At 40.4% G+C, this 18,391-nt stretch overlaps 1 protein-coding gene across 3 annotated transcripts; it reads right to left on the bottom strand.

The window, feature by feature from the left end:
- Window positions 1-1,730: 1,730 nt before the first annotated feature.
- On the bottom strand, window positions 1,731-18,014 carry HTR1F (5-hydroxytryptamine receptor 1F). 3 transcript variants are annotated; one of them, XM_069945193.1, is made up of 4 exons: window positions 17,868-18,014; window positions 16,607-16,682; window positions 5,974-6,098; window positions 1,731-2,939 (listed from the first exon to the last, which is right to left on the bottom strand). In XM_069945193.1, exon 4 carries the CDS (start codon window positions 2,897-2,899, stop codon window positions 1,811-1,813), a length of 1,089 nt encoding a protein of 362 aa, XP_069801294.1. In that variant the 5' UTR covers window positions 2,900-2,939; window positions 5,974-6,098; window positions 16,607-16,682; window positions 17,868-18,014; the 3' UTR covers window positions 1,731-1,810. The 3 variants fall into 3 exon arrangements, with proteins under 3 accessions (XP_069801294.1, XP_069801292.1, XP_069801295.1); XM_069945191.1 differs by lacking the exons at window positions 16,607-16,682; window positions 17,868-18,014 and adding exons at window positions 9,702-9,799; window positions 10,490-10,543; XM_069945194.1 differs by lacking the exons at window positions 16,607-16,682; window positions 17,868-18,014 and adding an exon at window positions 10,490-10,540.
- Window positions 18,015-18,391: the final 377 nt, after the last annotated feature.

Genomic DNA, 18,391 nt, shown 5'->3' with positions numbered 1-18,391 from the left:
ACTCAAACCAGGAGTGGCAAGACAGAAAGGCTATGTTCACACAATGTTGAAATTGAGTGGATGGCCGCCATTTAACGGCAAATATTTGCATTGAAATAATGGCAGTTCTTAACAGTTATATGGCGGCCTTTCTGTGTTTTCAATCAACTCCTGGTTGAGGTTGCAAAAATACTGACCAAATACTGACTAAAATATATGGTGTGAACCGAGCCTAAGAGTTCCTGATTCAGAGTAAGAAGCTCTATTGCACACTGCCTTTACTTAAGTCATCAAAAAACAGCCGACAGGTCAACCTAGTTCCCACAATGGGAAAATGTGGCTGTCTTTCTTGATGGCTTTCATTTTAGCGCCAAAAGATGGACGCAAAAAAAGTTAACGAAAATAATTTATGCCCATCATTATCAACAGATGGCTTCAATGAAAGATATTGCAACCGCACTTGACTCCACCAGCTTAATGTTTATTATGCCATCTTTTGTTATAGACACAGTACGGTTCTTACAGCCACATTCAAGTACAATGTATACAATACCTGTATACCCAATCCTGGGGACGTTCTGGTTACTTGGACCCTCATCAGCCAGGTATACTGTGGGCAGAGTGGAAGAATAGGGTGACAGTGCTTATAAAAGGAACCTACTCTGTTGTGGTGGTCGGCCGCCATCAGACAGACTTCTCTACAACAGCATAGGTTCGTTCGATAGGCACTATCACCCGATTCTTCCTCTATACCCACAGTATACCTGGCTGATAAAGGTCCAAGAGACCGCAACGTCCCCAGGATTGGGTATACAGGCATTGCTACATTGTAATTGAATGTGCCTCAAAGAACCCTTTAACAAATAAAACATGGAAAAATAAGTGTTAAGCTGGTAGAGTTGAGTGTTGTTTCATTAAATTAATATTATTCAACCAGCATGAAAAGACAGAGTACAGGGACGTACTATTTTCTGTATCAACAGATGGCTCTCATTTTCGCATTGTGGGAACATAGTCATAGTCATCTTTTGGCCGTTTAAATTTTAAGACACGATAGCCCCATATTATGCAAATTACGGCCTTTTGTTTTAGGCTGGGTTCACACTGTGTATGACAGCGGCCGTTCTGTGACACGGCTGCTGTCAGTGATGTTCACACCGGCTGGTACGGCAGTACCAACTAGAGGAACTTCAGTTCTTTTAATTTGGAATGCAGGGGAAGTGGGGTGTGCCAGCATCCCAAAACACCATAACAGATAATGTCAAGTGCGGCCGGAGCCACACTTTACATTGTCTGCACTGTCAACTTCATGCACTCCATCCGGAATTCTAGGACACAGTGTTATTTTAATTTTCAATAAATAGCAGCTGGTGTTGCAACGGCCGTTATTTATAGAAAATTTACATTGTGAGAACTTAGACACAAAATTATGTTGGTCCAAAAATGCGGCTATAAAAAGACGTTTTGGGAACATAGCCTCAAGCACATACATGGATTGGTAATTTTGCAAGATGTTTGTGATACACATATTAAGTAGAAAAATATTTTTCTTATTTTATTAATTCTTTAGTTTTTTTTTTTTATATCTTGACATTTGTACTTAAATATGTTCCAGCCCCCACCCCACACCCCCAAAAAATAAAAACAAACAGCAGCATAGTACCAGGTCATATAAAGGTAGAGTATTTGTTGAATATAGCATATACTGTACAGTAGCTAATACTGGAAAATAAGGTCAACCATCGGTCTGCTTCGTTTAATCGCTCTATAGAATAACATGGTTTTACAGAAAAAGAGCACGGAGAATAACCTTTTAAGTAACATATTTTTTTTATAGATAGTGTCTGCAGCGTATTAGCTTCTGGAATGCTTTTTTAAAGTCTTCATTAAAGATGGTATAAATAAGAGGATTGATTAAGGAGTTGAGGTATCCAAGCCACGTGAGGAAATTGGACATGTCGTCCGAGATATAACATGCATCACAGATATTTACAATGACTTCCTTAACAAAGAACGGAAGCCAACAAATGACGAAAGCACCCAAGATTAGGCCCAAGGTGGTGGCAGCTTTGCGTTCTCTATTACTGGATATTTTTTGCTTCCTCATTGCTTTCTCATTCCTCGTTTCTGTCCTCGGGTTCCGTATCGTGATGTGGATCCTGTCGAAATCGGTCGAGTGGTCCGAGAAAGACTTCTCCGCTATACACAAAGTAGAACTTTTCCCACAAACGTCCAAGAGAACTTGTCCGTTTTGTTCTTTCTCGCACCGGCTCACGTTCCGTTTGTGATACAAAGATTGTGCAGCTTTGTAAATTTTATAATAAAGGATAAGTATCAACGCCAACGGGATATAAAAGGCTCCGAATGTAGTATAGATAGTAAAAACGATGTGGTCGTGTTTGATGATGCATTCATCGTCACGGTTATGTCCCTGGTGCCGCCAGAACAATGGCGGCATAGATATGAATATAGAAATGATCCACACAATGGCAATCATGAAGGCAGCATGCTGGGGGGTTCGTTTTCGGGCATACTCCACAGCATCGGTGATAGCTCTATAGCGATCCAGTGCGATAGCCGAGAGATGCAGGATCGAACAAGTGCAACAGGTAATGTCCACGCTTAACCAGATGTCACACACCGCCGGTCCCATTACCCACGTTTCCTTTATAATGTACATGATGCTGAAAGGCATCACCAACACAGCGACCAGAAAATCCGTCACTGCCAGAGAACATATCAAGTAGTTGGCAGGATGATGAAGCTTCCGAGTCACAATTATTGCAGCAATTACCAGAGAGTTTATTACAGTTGTCATCAATGTCAAGATCGACAGAGTGAGCGAAATGAGGATTTTGCTTGTAATCCCTTTTGTTAGTTGTTCTGTGCAATTATATTCCGTGGTGTTTAGAATATCCATATTCCTTTTAAAAACAAAGTTCACAGTGGGGAGTTGATGGCTAGAAAAGGAAAAAAGACATGTTTAATGATACAATTATACCGTATCACGCCCGCTATTCTGTCACTATGATGAGGAGCGCTTCATTCACTGGGAGGATAACCAAACTCTGCAATCATAAGCAGGATGGTTATAGGGATGCTGCTGCTATTATTATTATTATTATTATTATTATTATTATTATTATTATTATTATTATTATTCAATGGTACATTCGTTATTGTAGTTGCATTGTTAATGCTTTTGTTCTGGCGGTGTAATGGATTTTGTTGTGTGCTGTTATAGACAGTTATAATAGATGCCTTTTTTATACTATGTAGGGAAGAAGTGATAGGCAGAATATGTATATTATATTATTACATTTCTTAGTCTATTACATGATGGTATAATGTATCGCTTTGGGGTTTGCACTGATTTTATAGACAAACATTGGATAAATGTGAGATGATGGATCTGAGAAATGATAGGTAATAAAAAGGCAATAAACTACCACAGCACCCTAATAAGATGATTAAAAAGCACAGATTTATTCACCCATGTGCGATGTTTCAGTCCATCACTTGGACTTATTTATCTAGATAGACAGATACTGGAAGATTATCGCAGAACATCTCTTTAAGTGAAGTAAGAAAGCTTTATTCCACCAAAAAAGTGTTTTCCAACATGGCAATGTTTCAGCTGCTTCAATAAGCTAGATAAATAGATAGTTAGAGAGAGAGATATATGTAGTACCCCACTGCTTGTTATTTGTAGTTTCCATATAGGAGCTAACTAACTGTGTGACTACCTACAGGGGGGGATACCACATACTGAGGGGCCTAACTATTACATAGGGGAGGCCAGAGAGAGGGTGAATACTATTGAAAGGCAGAGAGAGGCCTAATACTGTATGGGGACACAGAGGGGCTTAACTACTATTTGAGGGCACAGAAGTGACAACTAAATAAGGGCACAGAGAGGATTTAACTACTATATTGGGGCACATAAGAATCTTAGTACTGTATGGGTCCATAAAAGGGGCCTAACCACTACATGGAGGGCACAGAAGGGGCCTAATACTAAATGAGGGAACATAGAGGCCTAACTACTATATAGAAAAACAGAGGGGCACTACTATAGTTGCATATTTGATGATTAGTTGTGGTTGGAGTAGGTATGTAGTTGTGTTTCATCATATATGGTTTATTTAAAAAAAAAATCTATTTTATACTTTTTGAACTACTTTTTATAGTAATTTAAAAAGAAATTAGGAGAATGTTTGTATAACTTTATTATATTACATAGTCCATGTAACCAACCTCTTTGTGCTTTCATTTATTTTACAGATATGTTGATAAAACAAATGATAAAGATGATATATGGTGAGATGATAGCTAGCTAGCTAGATGGGAGATAAATAGATAGATATAAGTGCAAATATACCGCAGAAAGCCACAAATACGGTGAAAAAAAGTGGTTTATTCACCCATGAAAAGCAATGCGACGTTTCAGCTCAAGCAATATGAGCCTTTTTTAAGCAGTGAACACCCCCTCTGTGGGGGATTTTATACACAGCAAGCCAGTATACAATTAGTGAAAATAAAGTGCAAATTAATACAGATATTATAAGTGTAAACACTTTGTGCAACGATCAATAGTGGTAAATGATGTGCACAAGCATCCAAAGTACATATGTTACAGCTGTGGTTTTAAAAAAATACTTAAATGATCAATCAGGTTATTAACAACCATATGCGAGTGGACGGCGGCGGCTGATACAGCGATCCAAAGCCTCTGCTGTGAACAAGCATGTCTACTGAAAAACTAGAAAAAACATAAAGGGAAAACTGACCATGTCACGATTTCATGGGCGAATAAACCACTTTTTTTCACCGTATTTGTGGCGTGCTGCGGTATATTTGGACTTATATAGGATACACCTTGGAATCAGGTGTTGCCACTGGCACCACTGCACCTACCTTATTCTGAGTGCTGCTACTAAGATAGATAGATAGATAGATAGATAGATAGATAGATAGATAGATAGATAGATAGATAGATAGATAGATAGGATAAGATAGAATCCAGGTCCAGGTTTTAGTCAGAAACCATTGTGCTGACATCAGTAACACTTGGTATTTGATCTGCACAGATTTGCCATTTTCTTGCAGTTTGCATACTTTAGACAATGTGCCGTTCTGACATCCATCATTCCAGACAATCCTTTTCCATTATTACTCCTATAAAATGTTCCTTCTTTTGTGTGAATTACAATAAACTGGATGCTATGGTAGGAGCAATATTTGCATTTTACTGCATATTTTACTGCACACTCAGGCTCTGTATATTGCCCTGTAAGCTTTCATGCACCGTTCTACAGGTCTATACAATTTCCCGGGTTGTACAGATCCCTTATGAACCCTTATATGACTCGCTATATATATCTTTAGAACTGGGAACATCTGTCATCTGGAAAACCACTGTCTAAAAATATTTATGTACAGATAACTGGCCATAATCCATACATCTCCTCGATGGTTCCCATATACATATGTGTGTATTTTTTTTTCTAGGGATAGCATCTGTTTTCTAGCAGATATTTTGCCAATAGGATTTATTCAACATCTGCTTACTTTCTGTAAAAAGACAATTTTAAATAGAAGTACCTGATATAGATAGAAAGCTGTCAGGAGACATGACCACACGAGAGACTAGAAAAGGGCAAACTTTATATGCCTGGGAGGTAATCCAGGCACTGCGAGAATTAGATCCTTTACTATTCACCTTCCCAGAATGAATCTACATCTAAATACAGCAGATGGTAATGACTACCTGGATTCTATGCGAAGTGGCAGTCACAGGACCCCCAACCTCTACTGAGGTGGGACTGGCACCTATTAATGGCATGTTTTCTGGAGATGGAAAGGTAGTTTTTCAATTTGGAAAGAAGTGACGGTAGCCATGGTCCACCCATTTTCTTCACCTCCTATCTAATAAGATGTGAACGCTGAAAAGAAGGGTTATAAGTACACAATAATGGAGCCCCCCTTACTCACTCTTGTAGAGCTCTCTCTCACTCTGTACCGGGGTCAGCTTTGGCACGCTCTTCTCTGTTGCACTCTTTGCCGACCGGCTGACTATCGGCTCTGACATGCTGCTTTCAGGGGTGGCTTCAGAAAATCTAGCGGGAAGAAAAGAACACAAACAATTGTACCAAGCAAGTTGTTAAAGGGGTTGCATCTATACCAAAAGTCTGGTGCATTGTGTGAAATGACATTACGTTTCACATGTAGAATCATTTCTAAAACTGTAGGTGTGCTCCAACTGCAATATCCAGACAGTACTGACAGGTGGTCTCCACTGAGCCTTTAAAGGAGAAGTCCAGGGGAAGGCAAAAAAATTATTTTTGGCTGGGGGATACATAAAATAGAGGTTATATTCACCTGTCAGGCACGGGGACAGTTAAAGTTAATGTACCATCAAGTACATTCGCTTTAACAGGACCCATGGATAGATTGGCGCCGGCGCGGGGAAGCCAGTGCCACGGTCCATTTTTTGAACCACAGACTGGTTCCCGTGTACGGCGACGTTTTATCCACGGGTTCCGGGCCAGGCTGAAGCACTGGAGGCAGGCCGGCCCGCCCCCAGTGGAAGGAATCCCCCGCCCCTCTATGATGCGGCTCCATTAGCGTCATAGAGGGGAGGGGATTTTCTCCCACTGGGGGCGGGCAGGGTCACAGTTTGGTCACATATTTCCATATTGCATGGATACTTCCTTATACATTCTATAAAGTTTCACACACTAGAGATGAGCAAATCGCTCATCTAAACGAGGCGAAGCACTTTGTTTGATCTACATTCCGCTCATTAAGCTGCCGGCCTTTCAGTGCTGCTCCGCTCCCTGCCACTCCACCCCGGGTGCCCAGAAAAAGCTGGATCCAATGCTGGGAAACTGAGAGAATTTTCCCAGGATTGGATCCAGCTTTTCCCCGACATCCTGGGTGGAGCGTCAGTGAGCGAAGCAGCGCTGAAAGGCCGGCGTCTTGATGAGGGGAGCGCAGATCAAACAAAGTGCTCCGCTTCGTTTAGATGAGCGATTCCCTCATCTGTAACACACACCATCTAGACTCCGCTAATCTCTGTAAATAAATCACTTCTGCCTTATTCCCCAGCTTAACCTTTGTGTCACACGAATGTCTCGGCTTCTCGATTATCTTTGCAGGCACGTTTTATGCATTCATTTATTTTCTGCTCATGCCATGGTTTTACATTTCTGTTTCTCGTCTTATCGTACATCAGTCCACACAAATAGGAGTCCAGGTTTTATAGCACGGCTCCTTTGACAGCTTGACAATGGCAATGTATAATAAAATAGGGAGAAAGCAGAAATCATCCCTCACCATCATAACACATCATCACCTTACATATCATATGTTCACGTCTCACACTCTACCTATATGCCAGACTGGATGACGGCTGATTCTGGATGTACAGTACTAAAAATAACAGATGCTTCATAATGGTTTTCATCACACATATAAATCATGCTAGTCTCAGAACCGCTAAATGATGCCACAGGTATATATAGTGATATCTCTTTGATAATAATGCAGTGTCATGGTACCTGTGTCCCAGCTTAAAAAAATATGTGTTGGATGGATGAGGAATCGGAGGCAAATTTCTTAGTGTGTAACTGGGTATCATAAGCCTAGCATGCTGAACTTATTTTGCCTGTTACGTTGCCATTGTAGCATACACTGTGGTATTAGGCATGTGCAAGGGTTAATATATTGTGCTTTCCTGCCTCCACTGATGAGGTACACTTGTAGAGAATGGAACCTTGGTCACATGACCTTCCTGCAGACCGGCTTCTGCTAGAAAAATGCTCTGAAGGAGGAGTCTGTTAGGTTCAACCCTTTTCACCAGGTTAGAACCAATCACTGGCTCTTCCCAGTTACAGCTAGATAACCAAGTTCTGGCTTTACCAGTGAATCCACATCCAGTTACAGTTACTATAGTCGAACCTGAGTCACCTCTAGGTCTGTAGCAGTGATCATAGCATTTCATGACATTCAAGATGTTTTACTCAAACTATTTCTAGTCTACGTTGAGAGGAAATGTATCTACTATCCTGTTCCTGCTCTGAGAGAATTGTCTTGTCAAAAGAGGTAATGTGCTGAGCAAGGACTCTTCTTCAATCACTTAAAGGGATTTTCTGTTTCAAAAATACTTGTTCCCTAGGGCACAAGTATGAGATTGCAGGGGGGGTGGACCTCCATGCCCCCTCCCAGGGATCTCTCTGTCTGCGACTCTGCTCCTTTGTTATGAATCGAGCCACGGGTTGGCGCGTGACCCGCAGCTTCATTTATTCTGTATGGAGCCACTGGTCTGTGACCCTACTAGGGATTCTGCCTGAGGTACTACTACACCCATCCTGCTTGTGGGTGTCACAATAAGTTTAATAGCACCTGATCATAAACCTGCAATATAATATAGAATTTCACAAGACTGGGAGCAGAAGACAGAACACTGAACCTCATAGGCGTGATGTGAGCATATCCTTAGGGCTCATGCACCTTGCAGCACCATATACCCAGGGCCTGTTGTAGTGCACAGAGGCCATACACTTCCCCAGTGTAGCTAACACACAGGCTGCATTGCTTGCTGAATATACAAAGATATATTCCCTTGGAAACTCTATATCTTTTATATATACCGCATTATTTCATGTATTGCTGACCCATCGCTTTAATAGACCATCAATATCTGATGGGTGGAGGTAGATCAGTGAGGAGATCAATAGAGAATGCTATTGGTTAAACAACCCAACCCCTAAATTATATGGGATTTAGTGAAGACAATACTTACATTGTGTCAAGTATAAGGATATTTACATAGGAACTATGTGCAGGAACGGTTAAATGATCGTAATAAGGAATAAATCTGTACACCTTCCTCTATAATGACTTCTCTCACACGGCATATTGCACATCTTGTTTATGCCTATTGGATTTATATGATATCATGATATAACCCTAAGGTCCATAGAGGAAGCTTTCACAAGCTATTAATCAGTCTTCATTACAGCTCACTTGGTTTCTTCAAGCTTATAATTACGCTGCGATATCTAATGAAGCAATGATTAGAAACGGAAAAGTGACCCTGCTGAACAGCGGACGGTGTTAGGGGAGACTGACGTCTTACGTTTCTTTAATAAATATACTTGTCCTTAGTGACAGTGCCGGCTCATCAGCTGCCGAAAAATGTTATAAGATCAACGAATATTGTTCATTGTCTATGAGTGACTGCACCCTAACAGTGATCTCCTGTGGATGAAAAGGCTCCTGGGGAGTTTCCTGAAGAGAAGGACCTGAGCCTGATTTCTTAAAGGGAAACTGTCAGCTTCCAGGCGCTACCAGTGGTGCTGACAGTGTGATGTAGCTGGCAAGCCCCTAGTGAGCATGGTACTTCTTGGTAATTTGTCCGAGGAGTGTATTATGCACAATCTCTGGTCTCCTATTGTTATCAAGAGTCAATGATTCAACCAGAAATCTCGGCGTCTGATTCCTGCTGTCTGCCGGCTCCATGCAGCGGGTGGATACTGTGTAAGGAACGCCTGGAAAACTGGGATACAGCCATTGGCATTGGCTGTATCCCAGTTTTCTAGGCGTTCCTTACACTGTATCCACCGGCTGTACGAAGTGAGCAGACAGCGGGAATCAGACGCCGAGATTTCTGGTTCATACGAACCAGAAATCCGGCAGGTTCGCTCATCTCTACTTACCACTCCTTCTTTCTCCCTCTTTTTCATGAATAATCCTCAACCTCCGGCTCGCTCAGCTATCAGCTAGTATCTAGAGCTGTGGTCTAGGGGTAAATCACCTGTCTAGAGACCAGCACCAGTTTGTTTTCTTTGGTTCAATTCCCCTGATGGAAATGAAATATAGTTATTTATTTTTTCATCATTGTATCATTTTTAAAAGTACAAAGAATTTCCAATCAGGGCCCAATTAGTTTTTTTTTCATACAATGATGAAAAAAAAATCTATCTATCTATCTATCTATCTATCTATCTATCTATCTATTTGAAGATGCATGCTGGAATGCTGTATCCATCCATATTGTATATACATTCTGTGGTCTCTCTCTTCAGGGACCATTGGAATTAGGTGGAACCCAATGATCTAAGGAACTTTTCCCTCTTCTTGTTTATTGATTCAATTAGACGGCCTCTTTCTATATTCTGTCTTTCACTATATTCAGAGTAACATAATACAGGTGGAAGTTTATACCTGTATTTTGGCCTCAAGATCTGGCCATCTTGACAGTGGGTCGAATGCCTTGTACTGAGATACATCCCTATAGATCATTAGGAGGCTGTCAAATTAGGGCACTGGATCTCTGGTTGGGCTGGAACTCAACATAAAATTGGTGCAAAAATGCTTCTGTATTTTGCTTTGTGTGAATCCACCCTAAATATCCTGTTTACTAAACCTTTTATTACAAGAAAAAACACAGGAAACAAAGTTGGTAAAAACAAAAACATATATGTAAATGAGGAAAGTATCTTACAGCTCTGTTACTCTGTTCCTCTCCCTCATTGATCTAAGCACTTCCTGGTTTCCTCTCTGAACTGTGACCCTGCTGTTGCCTTGCAACAGTGCAGACAGTCTCCCACAATCCTTCTTGCCTTGAAGGCTCTGTACAGACCAACTGCCAGTACTTCCAGAGGATTGCAGGGCAGTAACAGGGAAATTTCACATAATGCATCATCTTAGAGCTAGCTTTCTTAAGGACACAATCCATTTATAAATAACTTTCCTGACTATTTTTTATTGGTTTTAAAGGAGCATTAGAGGTGAGTTCATATATTCAGTTCTTTTCCTCTTTAGAGTATGTGCACACTACGGAATCACAACGGAAAACCTGTTGCGGATTCTGTAGCTCTCATCCACTCGCGGACTGAGTGGTATCCTTAGGCCCATGTGCACACATGGCCAGAACACTGCTTCGGTGCGTCTCACAAAACACAGCCTTGACACTATTGACACTATAATTAAATTCTAATGGATGCTATGGATGGTGTCCCTTAGTTCATCCTCTGTTTAATCAGTGATCTGTCATAGTGGGGGCTAGGTTCAGACGCTGTAACTGTGCGGCTGTATTTTTTATGCGGCTGTAAATGTGCGGGTGAAACTCCGGCCGTGGGAAAAATAGACATGCGGCTCAAAACATACGGTCATTTACTTGGAAATCTGGTTCAACTAAAAATAACAAATAAAATGTTAAGAAAGTGATGCAAACACCTCTGGATGCATCTGGGAAAGCAGGGAACACAGTTTACATGAATCGCTATTATTGGGGTTTGCGATCCTCTGCACTAATGCAGATGTCTCTCATGGTTAATCTATTAAAATAATAAAACACATTTTCTTTGTAATAAAGTCCCTTTCATTGTTCAATAATTAAATGTAAACGATTCCATCATTTTGCAATTAAATATACTGTTAAAATAAATATATATATAAATAAATGTATATTTATATATATATTTATTTTTTGACAGTATATTTAATTGCACAATGATGGATTCGTTAGAATTAAATTATTGAACAAAGAAACTGTATTTATTTCAACGAAAATGTGTTTTATTAATTAAATATTAATTAGTACAGGAAGCTCCATAAGCCGTTAATTCATATTCCCGGCAATAGAGCTTTCTGTACTAATCATCACTTAACTTTAATTAAAACATCAAATGTTTCTTCTAATTATGTTATGACAATAGCATTATTAGAAGAAACATTTAGAATTATATGTGCGCTCAGCTGATTGGCTGTTCGGCTGAGCGCACATATAATGAGCCGGTCCGCAGTACAGTCACTTCATTGTGCTGCGGACCAGCGAAGAGGACACATCGGGGTGAGTATAGAGCTCTCCCCACCCCCTCCCCAGCACTGCACCCATCCCAGTAAGGAAGGGGGGTCAGTTAACCCCTTCCTTGCTGGGATGGGTGCAGTCTGACATCAGTCTGGCCCCCAAGGGGTTATGGGGGATGCAATACATCCTCCCTTAACCCCTTGGGGGCCAGACTGTAAGCATGCTGCATACTGTAAGGAGCACAACACCGCTCACAATGATGGGTGTTGTGCTCCTGTTTGTGTTTTTTTTGTGTGTTTCTCCCTTTTTGTTTTTCAGATATCGGTATCCTGGGGATTACGTCGGATTCCATGGACTACGTCGATGACCAGCGATTGTTGTTTTAATTTTTTTAATAAAATGGTCAATGAGGGGTGTGGGGGTCTTTTTATTTGAATAAAAAAATTTTTAAACTTGTGTCTTGTCTTTATTTCTTTACTTTATAGACTTAGTAGTGGAAGCCGTCTAATAGACGGAATCCATTACTAAGTTGGGGCCTAGTGTTAGCCGGTATAAAATGGCTAACACTAACCCCCTATTATTACCCCAGTACCCAATGCCACCAGGGGTACTGGGAAGAGCCGGGTGCCAGTGGTCCCGGAGCGTCAAAATTGGCGCTCCTGGACCGGGCGGCAGCAGGCTGGTAAGATTTAGGCTGGGGAGGGCTTAAACCAATGGCTCTTCCCACCCTGGTGTTACCAGGCTGCTGTCGTTTGGTTTTTAACCCGGCTGGTTATAAAAATAGGGGGGACCCTATGCGTTTTTTTTTTATTATTTATTTATTTAAAAAAAAAACGCATAGGGTCCCCCCTATTTTTATAACCAGCCGGGTTAAAAACCAAACGACAGCAGCCTGGTAACACCAGGGTGGGAAGAGCCATTGGTTTAGGCCCTCCCCAGCCTAAATCTTACCAGCCTGCTGCCGCCCGGTCCAGGAGCGCCAATTTTGACGCTCCGGGACCACTGGCACCCGGCTCTTCCCAGTACCCCTGGTGGCATTGGGTACTGGGGTAATAATAGGGGGTTAGTGTTAGCCATTTTATACCGGCTAACACTAGGCCCCAACTTAGTAATGGATTCCGTCTATTAGACGGCTTCCACTACTAAGTCTATAAAGTAAAGAAATAAAGACAAGACACAAGTTTAAATTTTTTTTTATTCAAATAAAAACACCCCCACACCCCTCATTGACCATTTTATTAAAAAAATTAAAACAACAATCGCTGGTCATCGACGTAGTCCATGGAATCCGACGTAATCCCCAGGATACCGATATCTGAAAAACAAAAAGGGAGAAACACACAAAAAAAACACAAACAGGAGCACAACACCCATCATTGTGAGCGGTGTTGGGCTCCTTACAGTATGCAGCATCTTTACAGATCGCTGCTTACAGTCTGGCCCCCAAGGGGTTAAGGGAGGATGTATTGTATCCCCCTTAACCCCTTGGGGGCCAGACTGATGTCAGACTGCACCCATCCCAGCAAGGAAGGGGTTAAGTGACCCCCCTTCCTTGCTGGGAGGGGTGCAGTGCTGGGGAGGGGGTGGGGAGAGCTCTATACTCACCCCGATGTGTCCTCTTCGCTGGTCCGCAGCACAATGAACTGTGCTGCGGACCGGCTCATTATATGTGCGCTCAGCCGATCAGCCAATCAGCTGAGCGCACATATAATTCTAAATGTTTCTTCTAATAATGCTATTGTCATAACATAATTAGAAGAAACGTTTGATGTTTTAATTAAAGTTAAGTGATGATTAGTACAGAAAGCTCTATTGCCGGGAATATGAATTAACGGCTTATGGAGCTTCCTGTACTAATTAATATTTAATTAATAAAACACATTTTCGTTGAAATAAATTCAGTTTCGGTGTTCAATAATTTAATTCTAACGAATCCATCATTGTGCAATTAAATATACTGTCAAAAAATAAATATATAGATAAATATACATTTATTTATATATCTATTTATTTTAACAGTATATTTAATTGCAAAATGATGGATTCGTTAGAAATAAATTATTGAACAACGAAAGGCACTTTATTACAAAGAGAATGTGTTTTATTAATTTAATATATTAACTATTAGAGGCATCGGCATTCGGCATCATTGCCGGCTATTTTTGAAGTACTCCGTACGGAACACCTGTCAATCCTCGGCCGCATGTCCAGCCGCAAACAATGGTCTTGTTCATTTTTTACGGGTCAGTTTACGATCGGGCCGTAGATTCAGACATAGTGTGCACTGTGCAGCCGCATATCCTATACTTCCAAGCATACACACGAACCACCAAAAATACCGCCGCACAATTACAGCCGCAAATACAGCCGCACAGTTACAGCGTCTGAACCTGGCCTAAAGGTGATACTTAAGGCTATGTTCACACTATGTATCTGTGCGGCTGTATTTGCGGCTGTAAATCATCGGCCGTATTTTTCCGGTTCATGCGTACGCTGGAAAGTATACGATAAACGGCTCCACAGTGCACACTATGTATGAGCCTACGGCCCGATAGTAAACGGACATGTAAAAAATGAACAAGACCATTGTTTGCGGCTGGAACTGTTCAAATTCACGGCCGTGGATTGACAGGCGGTCCGTACGGAGTACTTCAAAAATAGCCGGCAATGATGCCGAATGCCGGTGCCTCTAATAGTTAATATATTAAATTAATAAAACACATTTTCTTTGTAATAAAGTCCCTTTCGTTGTTCAATAATTTAATTCTAACGAATCCATCATTGTGCAATTAAATATACTGTTAAAATAAATAGATATATAAATAAATGTATATTTATATATAGATTTATTTTTTGACAGTATATTTAATTGCACAATGATGGATTCGTTAGAATTAAATTATTGAACAACGAAACTGATTTTATTACAACGAAAATGTGTTTTATTAATTAAATATTAATTAGTACAGGAAGCTCCATAAGCCGTTAATTCATATGCCGGCAATAGAACATTCTGTACTAATCAACACTTAACTTTAATTAAAACATCAAATGTTTCTTCTAATTATGTTATCACAATAGCATTATTAGAAGAAACATTTAGAATTATATGTGCGCTCAGCTGATTGGCTGATCGGCTGCGCACACATATAATGAGCCGGTCCGCAGCACAGTGACTTCATTGTGCTGCGGACCAGCGAAGAGGACACATCGGGGTGAGTATAAAGCTCTCCCCACCCCCTCCCCAGCACTGCACCCATCCCAGTAAGGAAGGGGGGTCACTTAACCCCTTCCTTGCTGGGATGGGTGCAGTCTGACATCAGTCTGGCCCCCAAGGGGTTAAGGGGGATGCAATACATCCTCCCTTAACCCCTTGGGGGTCAGACTGTAAGCAGCGATCTGTAAAGATGCTGCATACTGTAAGGAGCACAACACCGCTCACAATGATGGGTGTTGTGCTCCTGTTTGTGTGTTTTTTGTGTGTTTCTCCCTTTTTGTTTTTCAGATATCGGTATCCTGGGGATTACGTCGGATTCCATGGACTACGTCGATGACCAGCGGTTGTTCTTTGAATTTTTTAAATAAAATGGTCAATGAGGGGTGTGGGGGTGTTTTTATTTGAATAAAAAAAAATTAAAACTTGTGTCTTGTCTTTATTCATGTGATTGATGGACATATTGAGCCGTAACATTTGTACGTTCAGTTTTGCACATTGCAAGAAGGTTACTAGCCAATGATGGCTAACCTTGACACTCCAGCTGTTGTAAAACTACAATTCCCATGATACCTGGGCAGCCAAAGCTATGTCTTTGGTTTTTCAGGCATGACGGGAATTGTAGTTTTACAACAGCTGGAGTGTCAAGGTCAGCCATCACTAAGCCCTGGTATCTGCACTGCCCACTACAACTATCGGCTTTGGTCACATAGCTGGAATACTTTGGTATACACTTGTACTATACTGTATGTGTGTGTAATGTACCTAGACAAAGAAAATACTTGTCTAATGTTCATAGAATTTGTTGATATACTGTGCCCTTAAAATTGATTTTTTTACATAAAAAACAGCTGTGATTTTAAGTGTATAAAGTGAACATTACTAGTAAGCAATGGCTATAGATTTAGAAAGGTAGATAAATGGGCTGTCTTTTACTTTTCTTTTGTAACCAGTATAACATTACACTAAATAGTTGTTTCTGTTAGGGCAGACTCACACAGGACGGATCCGCAGCAGATTTCACGCTGCGAGTTCACAACAGTTCAATGCTGCAGATCCCAAACTGTCATTTGCAGTAAGATTACAAACTCGCATTGCAGCGGGATTGTCATCCAGCTGCGAGTATGTAAATGCCGGCCTCCTTAATGCCTGGCTACAGAAGAGACCAAGTTCACGTGACTTTGGTCTCTGAAGGGAGGGGGTGAAAGAGGAACTGAGACCATGTGGACCAGGAAATGAGGATTTTCTGCAGCTTCAGGGTGTCAGGATGTGCGTCAGACAAACGGCCCAATTCATGTAATAGAAACCTATTAAACACAAGCTTAGATTATGGGTGGGGATTAAACAGGGTTAAATTTTATTAAGTGGCATACCCCTTTAATATTTCCACCAAACATCTTATACTCTTACATCAAATAACAATTGAGAATAAAGGCAATGCCCTGCATGCGTCTGACAGCTCCGCCAGATAATGAACTCATCTGAGCAGGATCTCCTCACTTAATCGTCTTGTTTATGTGTGAAATTTCCCATTATGCATGCACGCTGGTTTGATGTCACTGCTTTCAAATTTAGGTGAAAGAAAATGTAAGTACCTTATCTGCAAATGACGGTAATTATAGGGACGTAGACTCGGACACCGCAGGCTCCAGCACATAGAAATTATGATGTCTTTCAAATAAAGCAAACAATAAAAAAATTAAAATAAAAAATAATTGGTAAAAGTAATTGCTCTAAAAACTTCATAAGTATTTGTATTTCTATACATAGGAAAATAGATAGATAGATAGATAGATAGGAGATAGATAGATAGATAGATAGATAGATAGATAGATAGATAGATAGATAGGAGATACTAGATAAATAAATAAATAGGACATAGATAAATAGATAGATGATAGATAGATGATAGATAGATAGATAGATAGATAGATAGATAGATAGATAGATAGATAGATAGGAGATAGATAGATAGATAGATAGATAGATAGATAGGAGATAGATAGATAGATAGATAGGAGATAGATAAATAGATAGATAGATAGATAGGAGATACTAGATAAATAAATAAATAGGACATAGATAAATAGATAGATGATAGATAGATGATAGATAGATAGATAGATAGATAGATAGATAGATAGATAGATAACATAATAAAGACTGTGTATCACTGCTGTTTTGTTCTCGGTTCCACAGTGTTGTTTACAGACTTTTGTATACTTTATGTGATATGTTTATGTTTATGTTTTTAGTGATGTCAGGCTCTTAAAGGGGTGTGGTTCGCAGTTAAACTCCATTTACTTTAATGGAACTGAGTTTCAAACCCCACCTATTCTGGAGACAAGAGCGGGGCAAAAGTGGCCATGTTTTTGTAGCGCTGGATATCCCCTTTAATACAGTGTTTTGTATCTGTTTTGAAGCAAATGTGCCTTATTGGTGCCAGTGCGGGGATCCTGGTGGTGTGGTCCAACCAGGCAAAATGCTGCCTGGGTGCCACACTCTGCACCATTTTTTTTCTTGTGCACCAGGCCAGCTTTATGCATTGCAGGTGGGCCCAGTTTTACAATATCCTCTCCGCATCACAAAGGGGAGGGGATATCATCACTACGGGAGTGCTGGGCCCACCTCCGGTGCATAGAGCTGGGCTGGTGCACAAGAAAGAAAATGGTGCCAAGCACGGAAATTGGGCAGCCTTTTGAAAAAAGGACAGGTGCTGAACATAAAAAAATTTACATATCCCTCATGGAACATTCACTTTAATATGTCTTCTATGTTTCAAAACACCAACAACAGTAGTAATAATAATAATAATAATAATAATAAAAATAATAATAATAGTAATAATAAGCATACCTTCATTGTGTGACTGATGTAGAGTTCAGACATTGGAAACAACTCCTCTTTGCTCTATGAACCTGTTTCTTTTTGGTCTTTTTCGCTTTGTACATTTCAAAAGAGTTATATTCTCTGCCAATCTCCAATAGCGCTGCATCTATTTATAAGCATCTAGAAGAAACAATAAAGAATTACATTTTGGGTGAAAATATTCACTGGCAGTCTGGGTAGATGAGAGTATCCATAAATAGCCATGGAACTTAATAATGAAATGAGACGGCACAGACAATGCCAAGACACTAGAAATATAACAAGTACAATACAAAAAGACCCCAAAAATGCGAGCTGATGTTTGGTTTACTATGGATAATTACTGTGTTTCCTTTGTACTAGTTTCTCACCAGGTGATGTATAGGCAACGCACTATGGGTGAAAAGTACCAGGTGCCTAGTAAGCAAATATCCAATTTGAAACACCACTAAGGATATTAGGGATATATATCCCTCATAGTGTGTTCTTTGTGCAGCCATTACCTAGCCAAA

This window comes from Dendropsophus ebraccatus, chromosome 11 (genome assembly GCF_027789765.1).
Source record: "Dendropsophus ebraccatus isolate aDenEbr1 chromosome 11, aDenEbr1.pat, whole genome shotgun sequence".
NCBI classification, from domain to species: Eukaryota; Metazoa; Chordata; class Amphibia; order Anura; family Hylidae; genus Dendropsophus; species Dendropsophus ebraccatus.
Note: the sequence above shows the minus strand (reverse complement) of the source record. Positions and strands in the feature narration are given on the sequence as shown.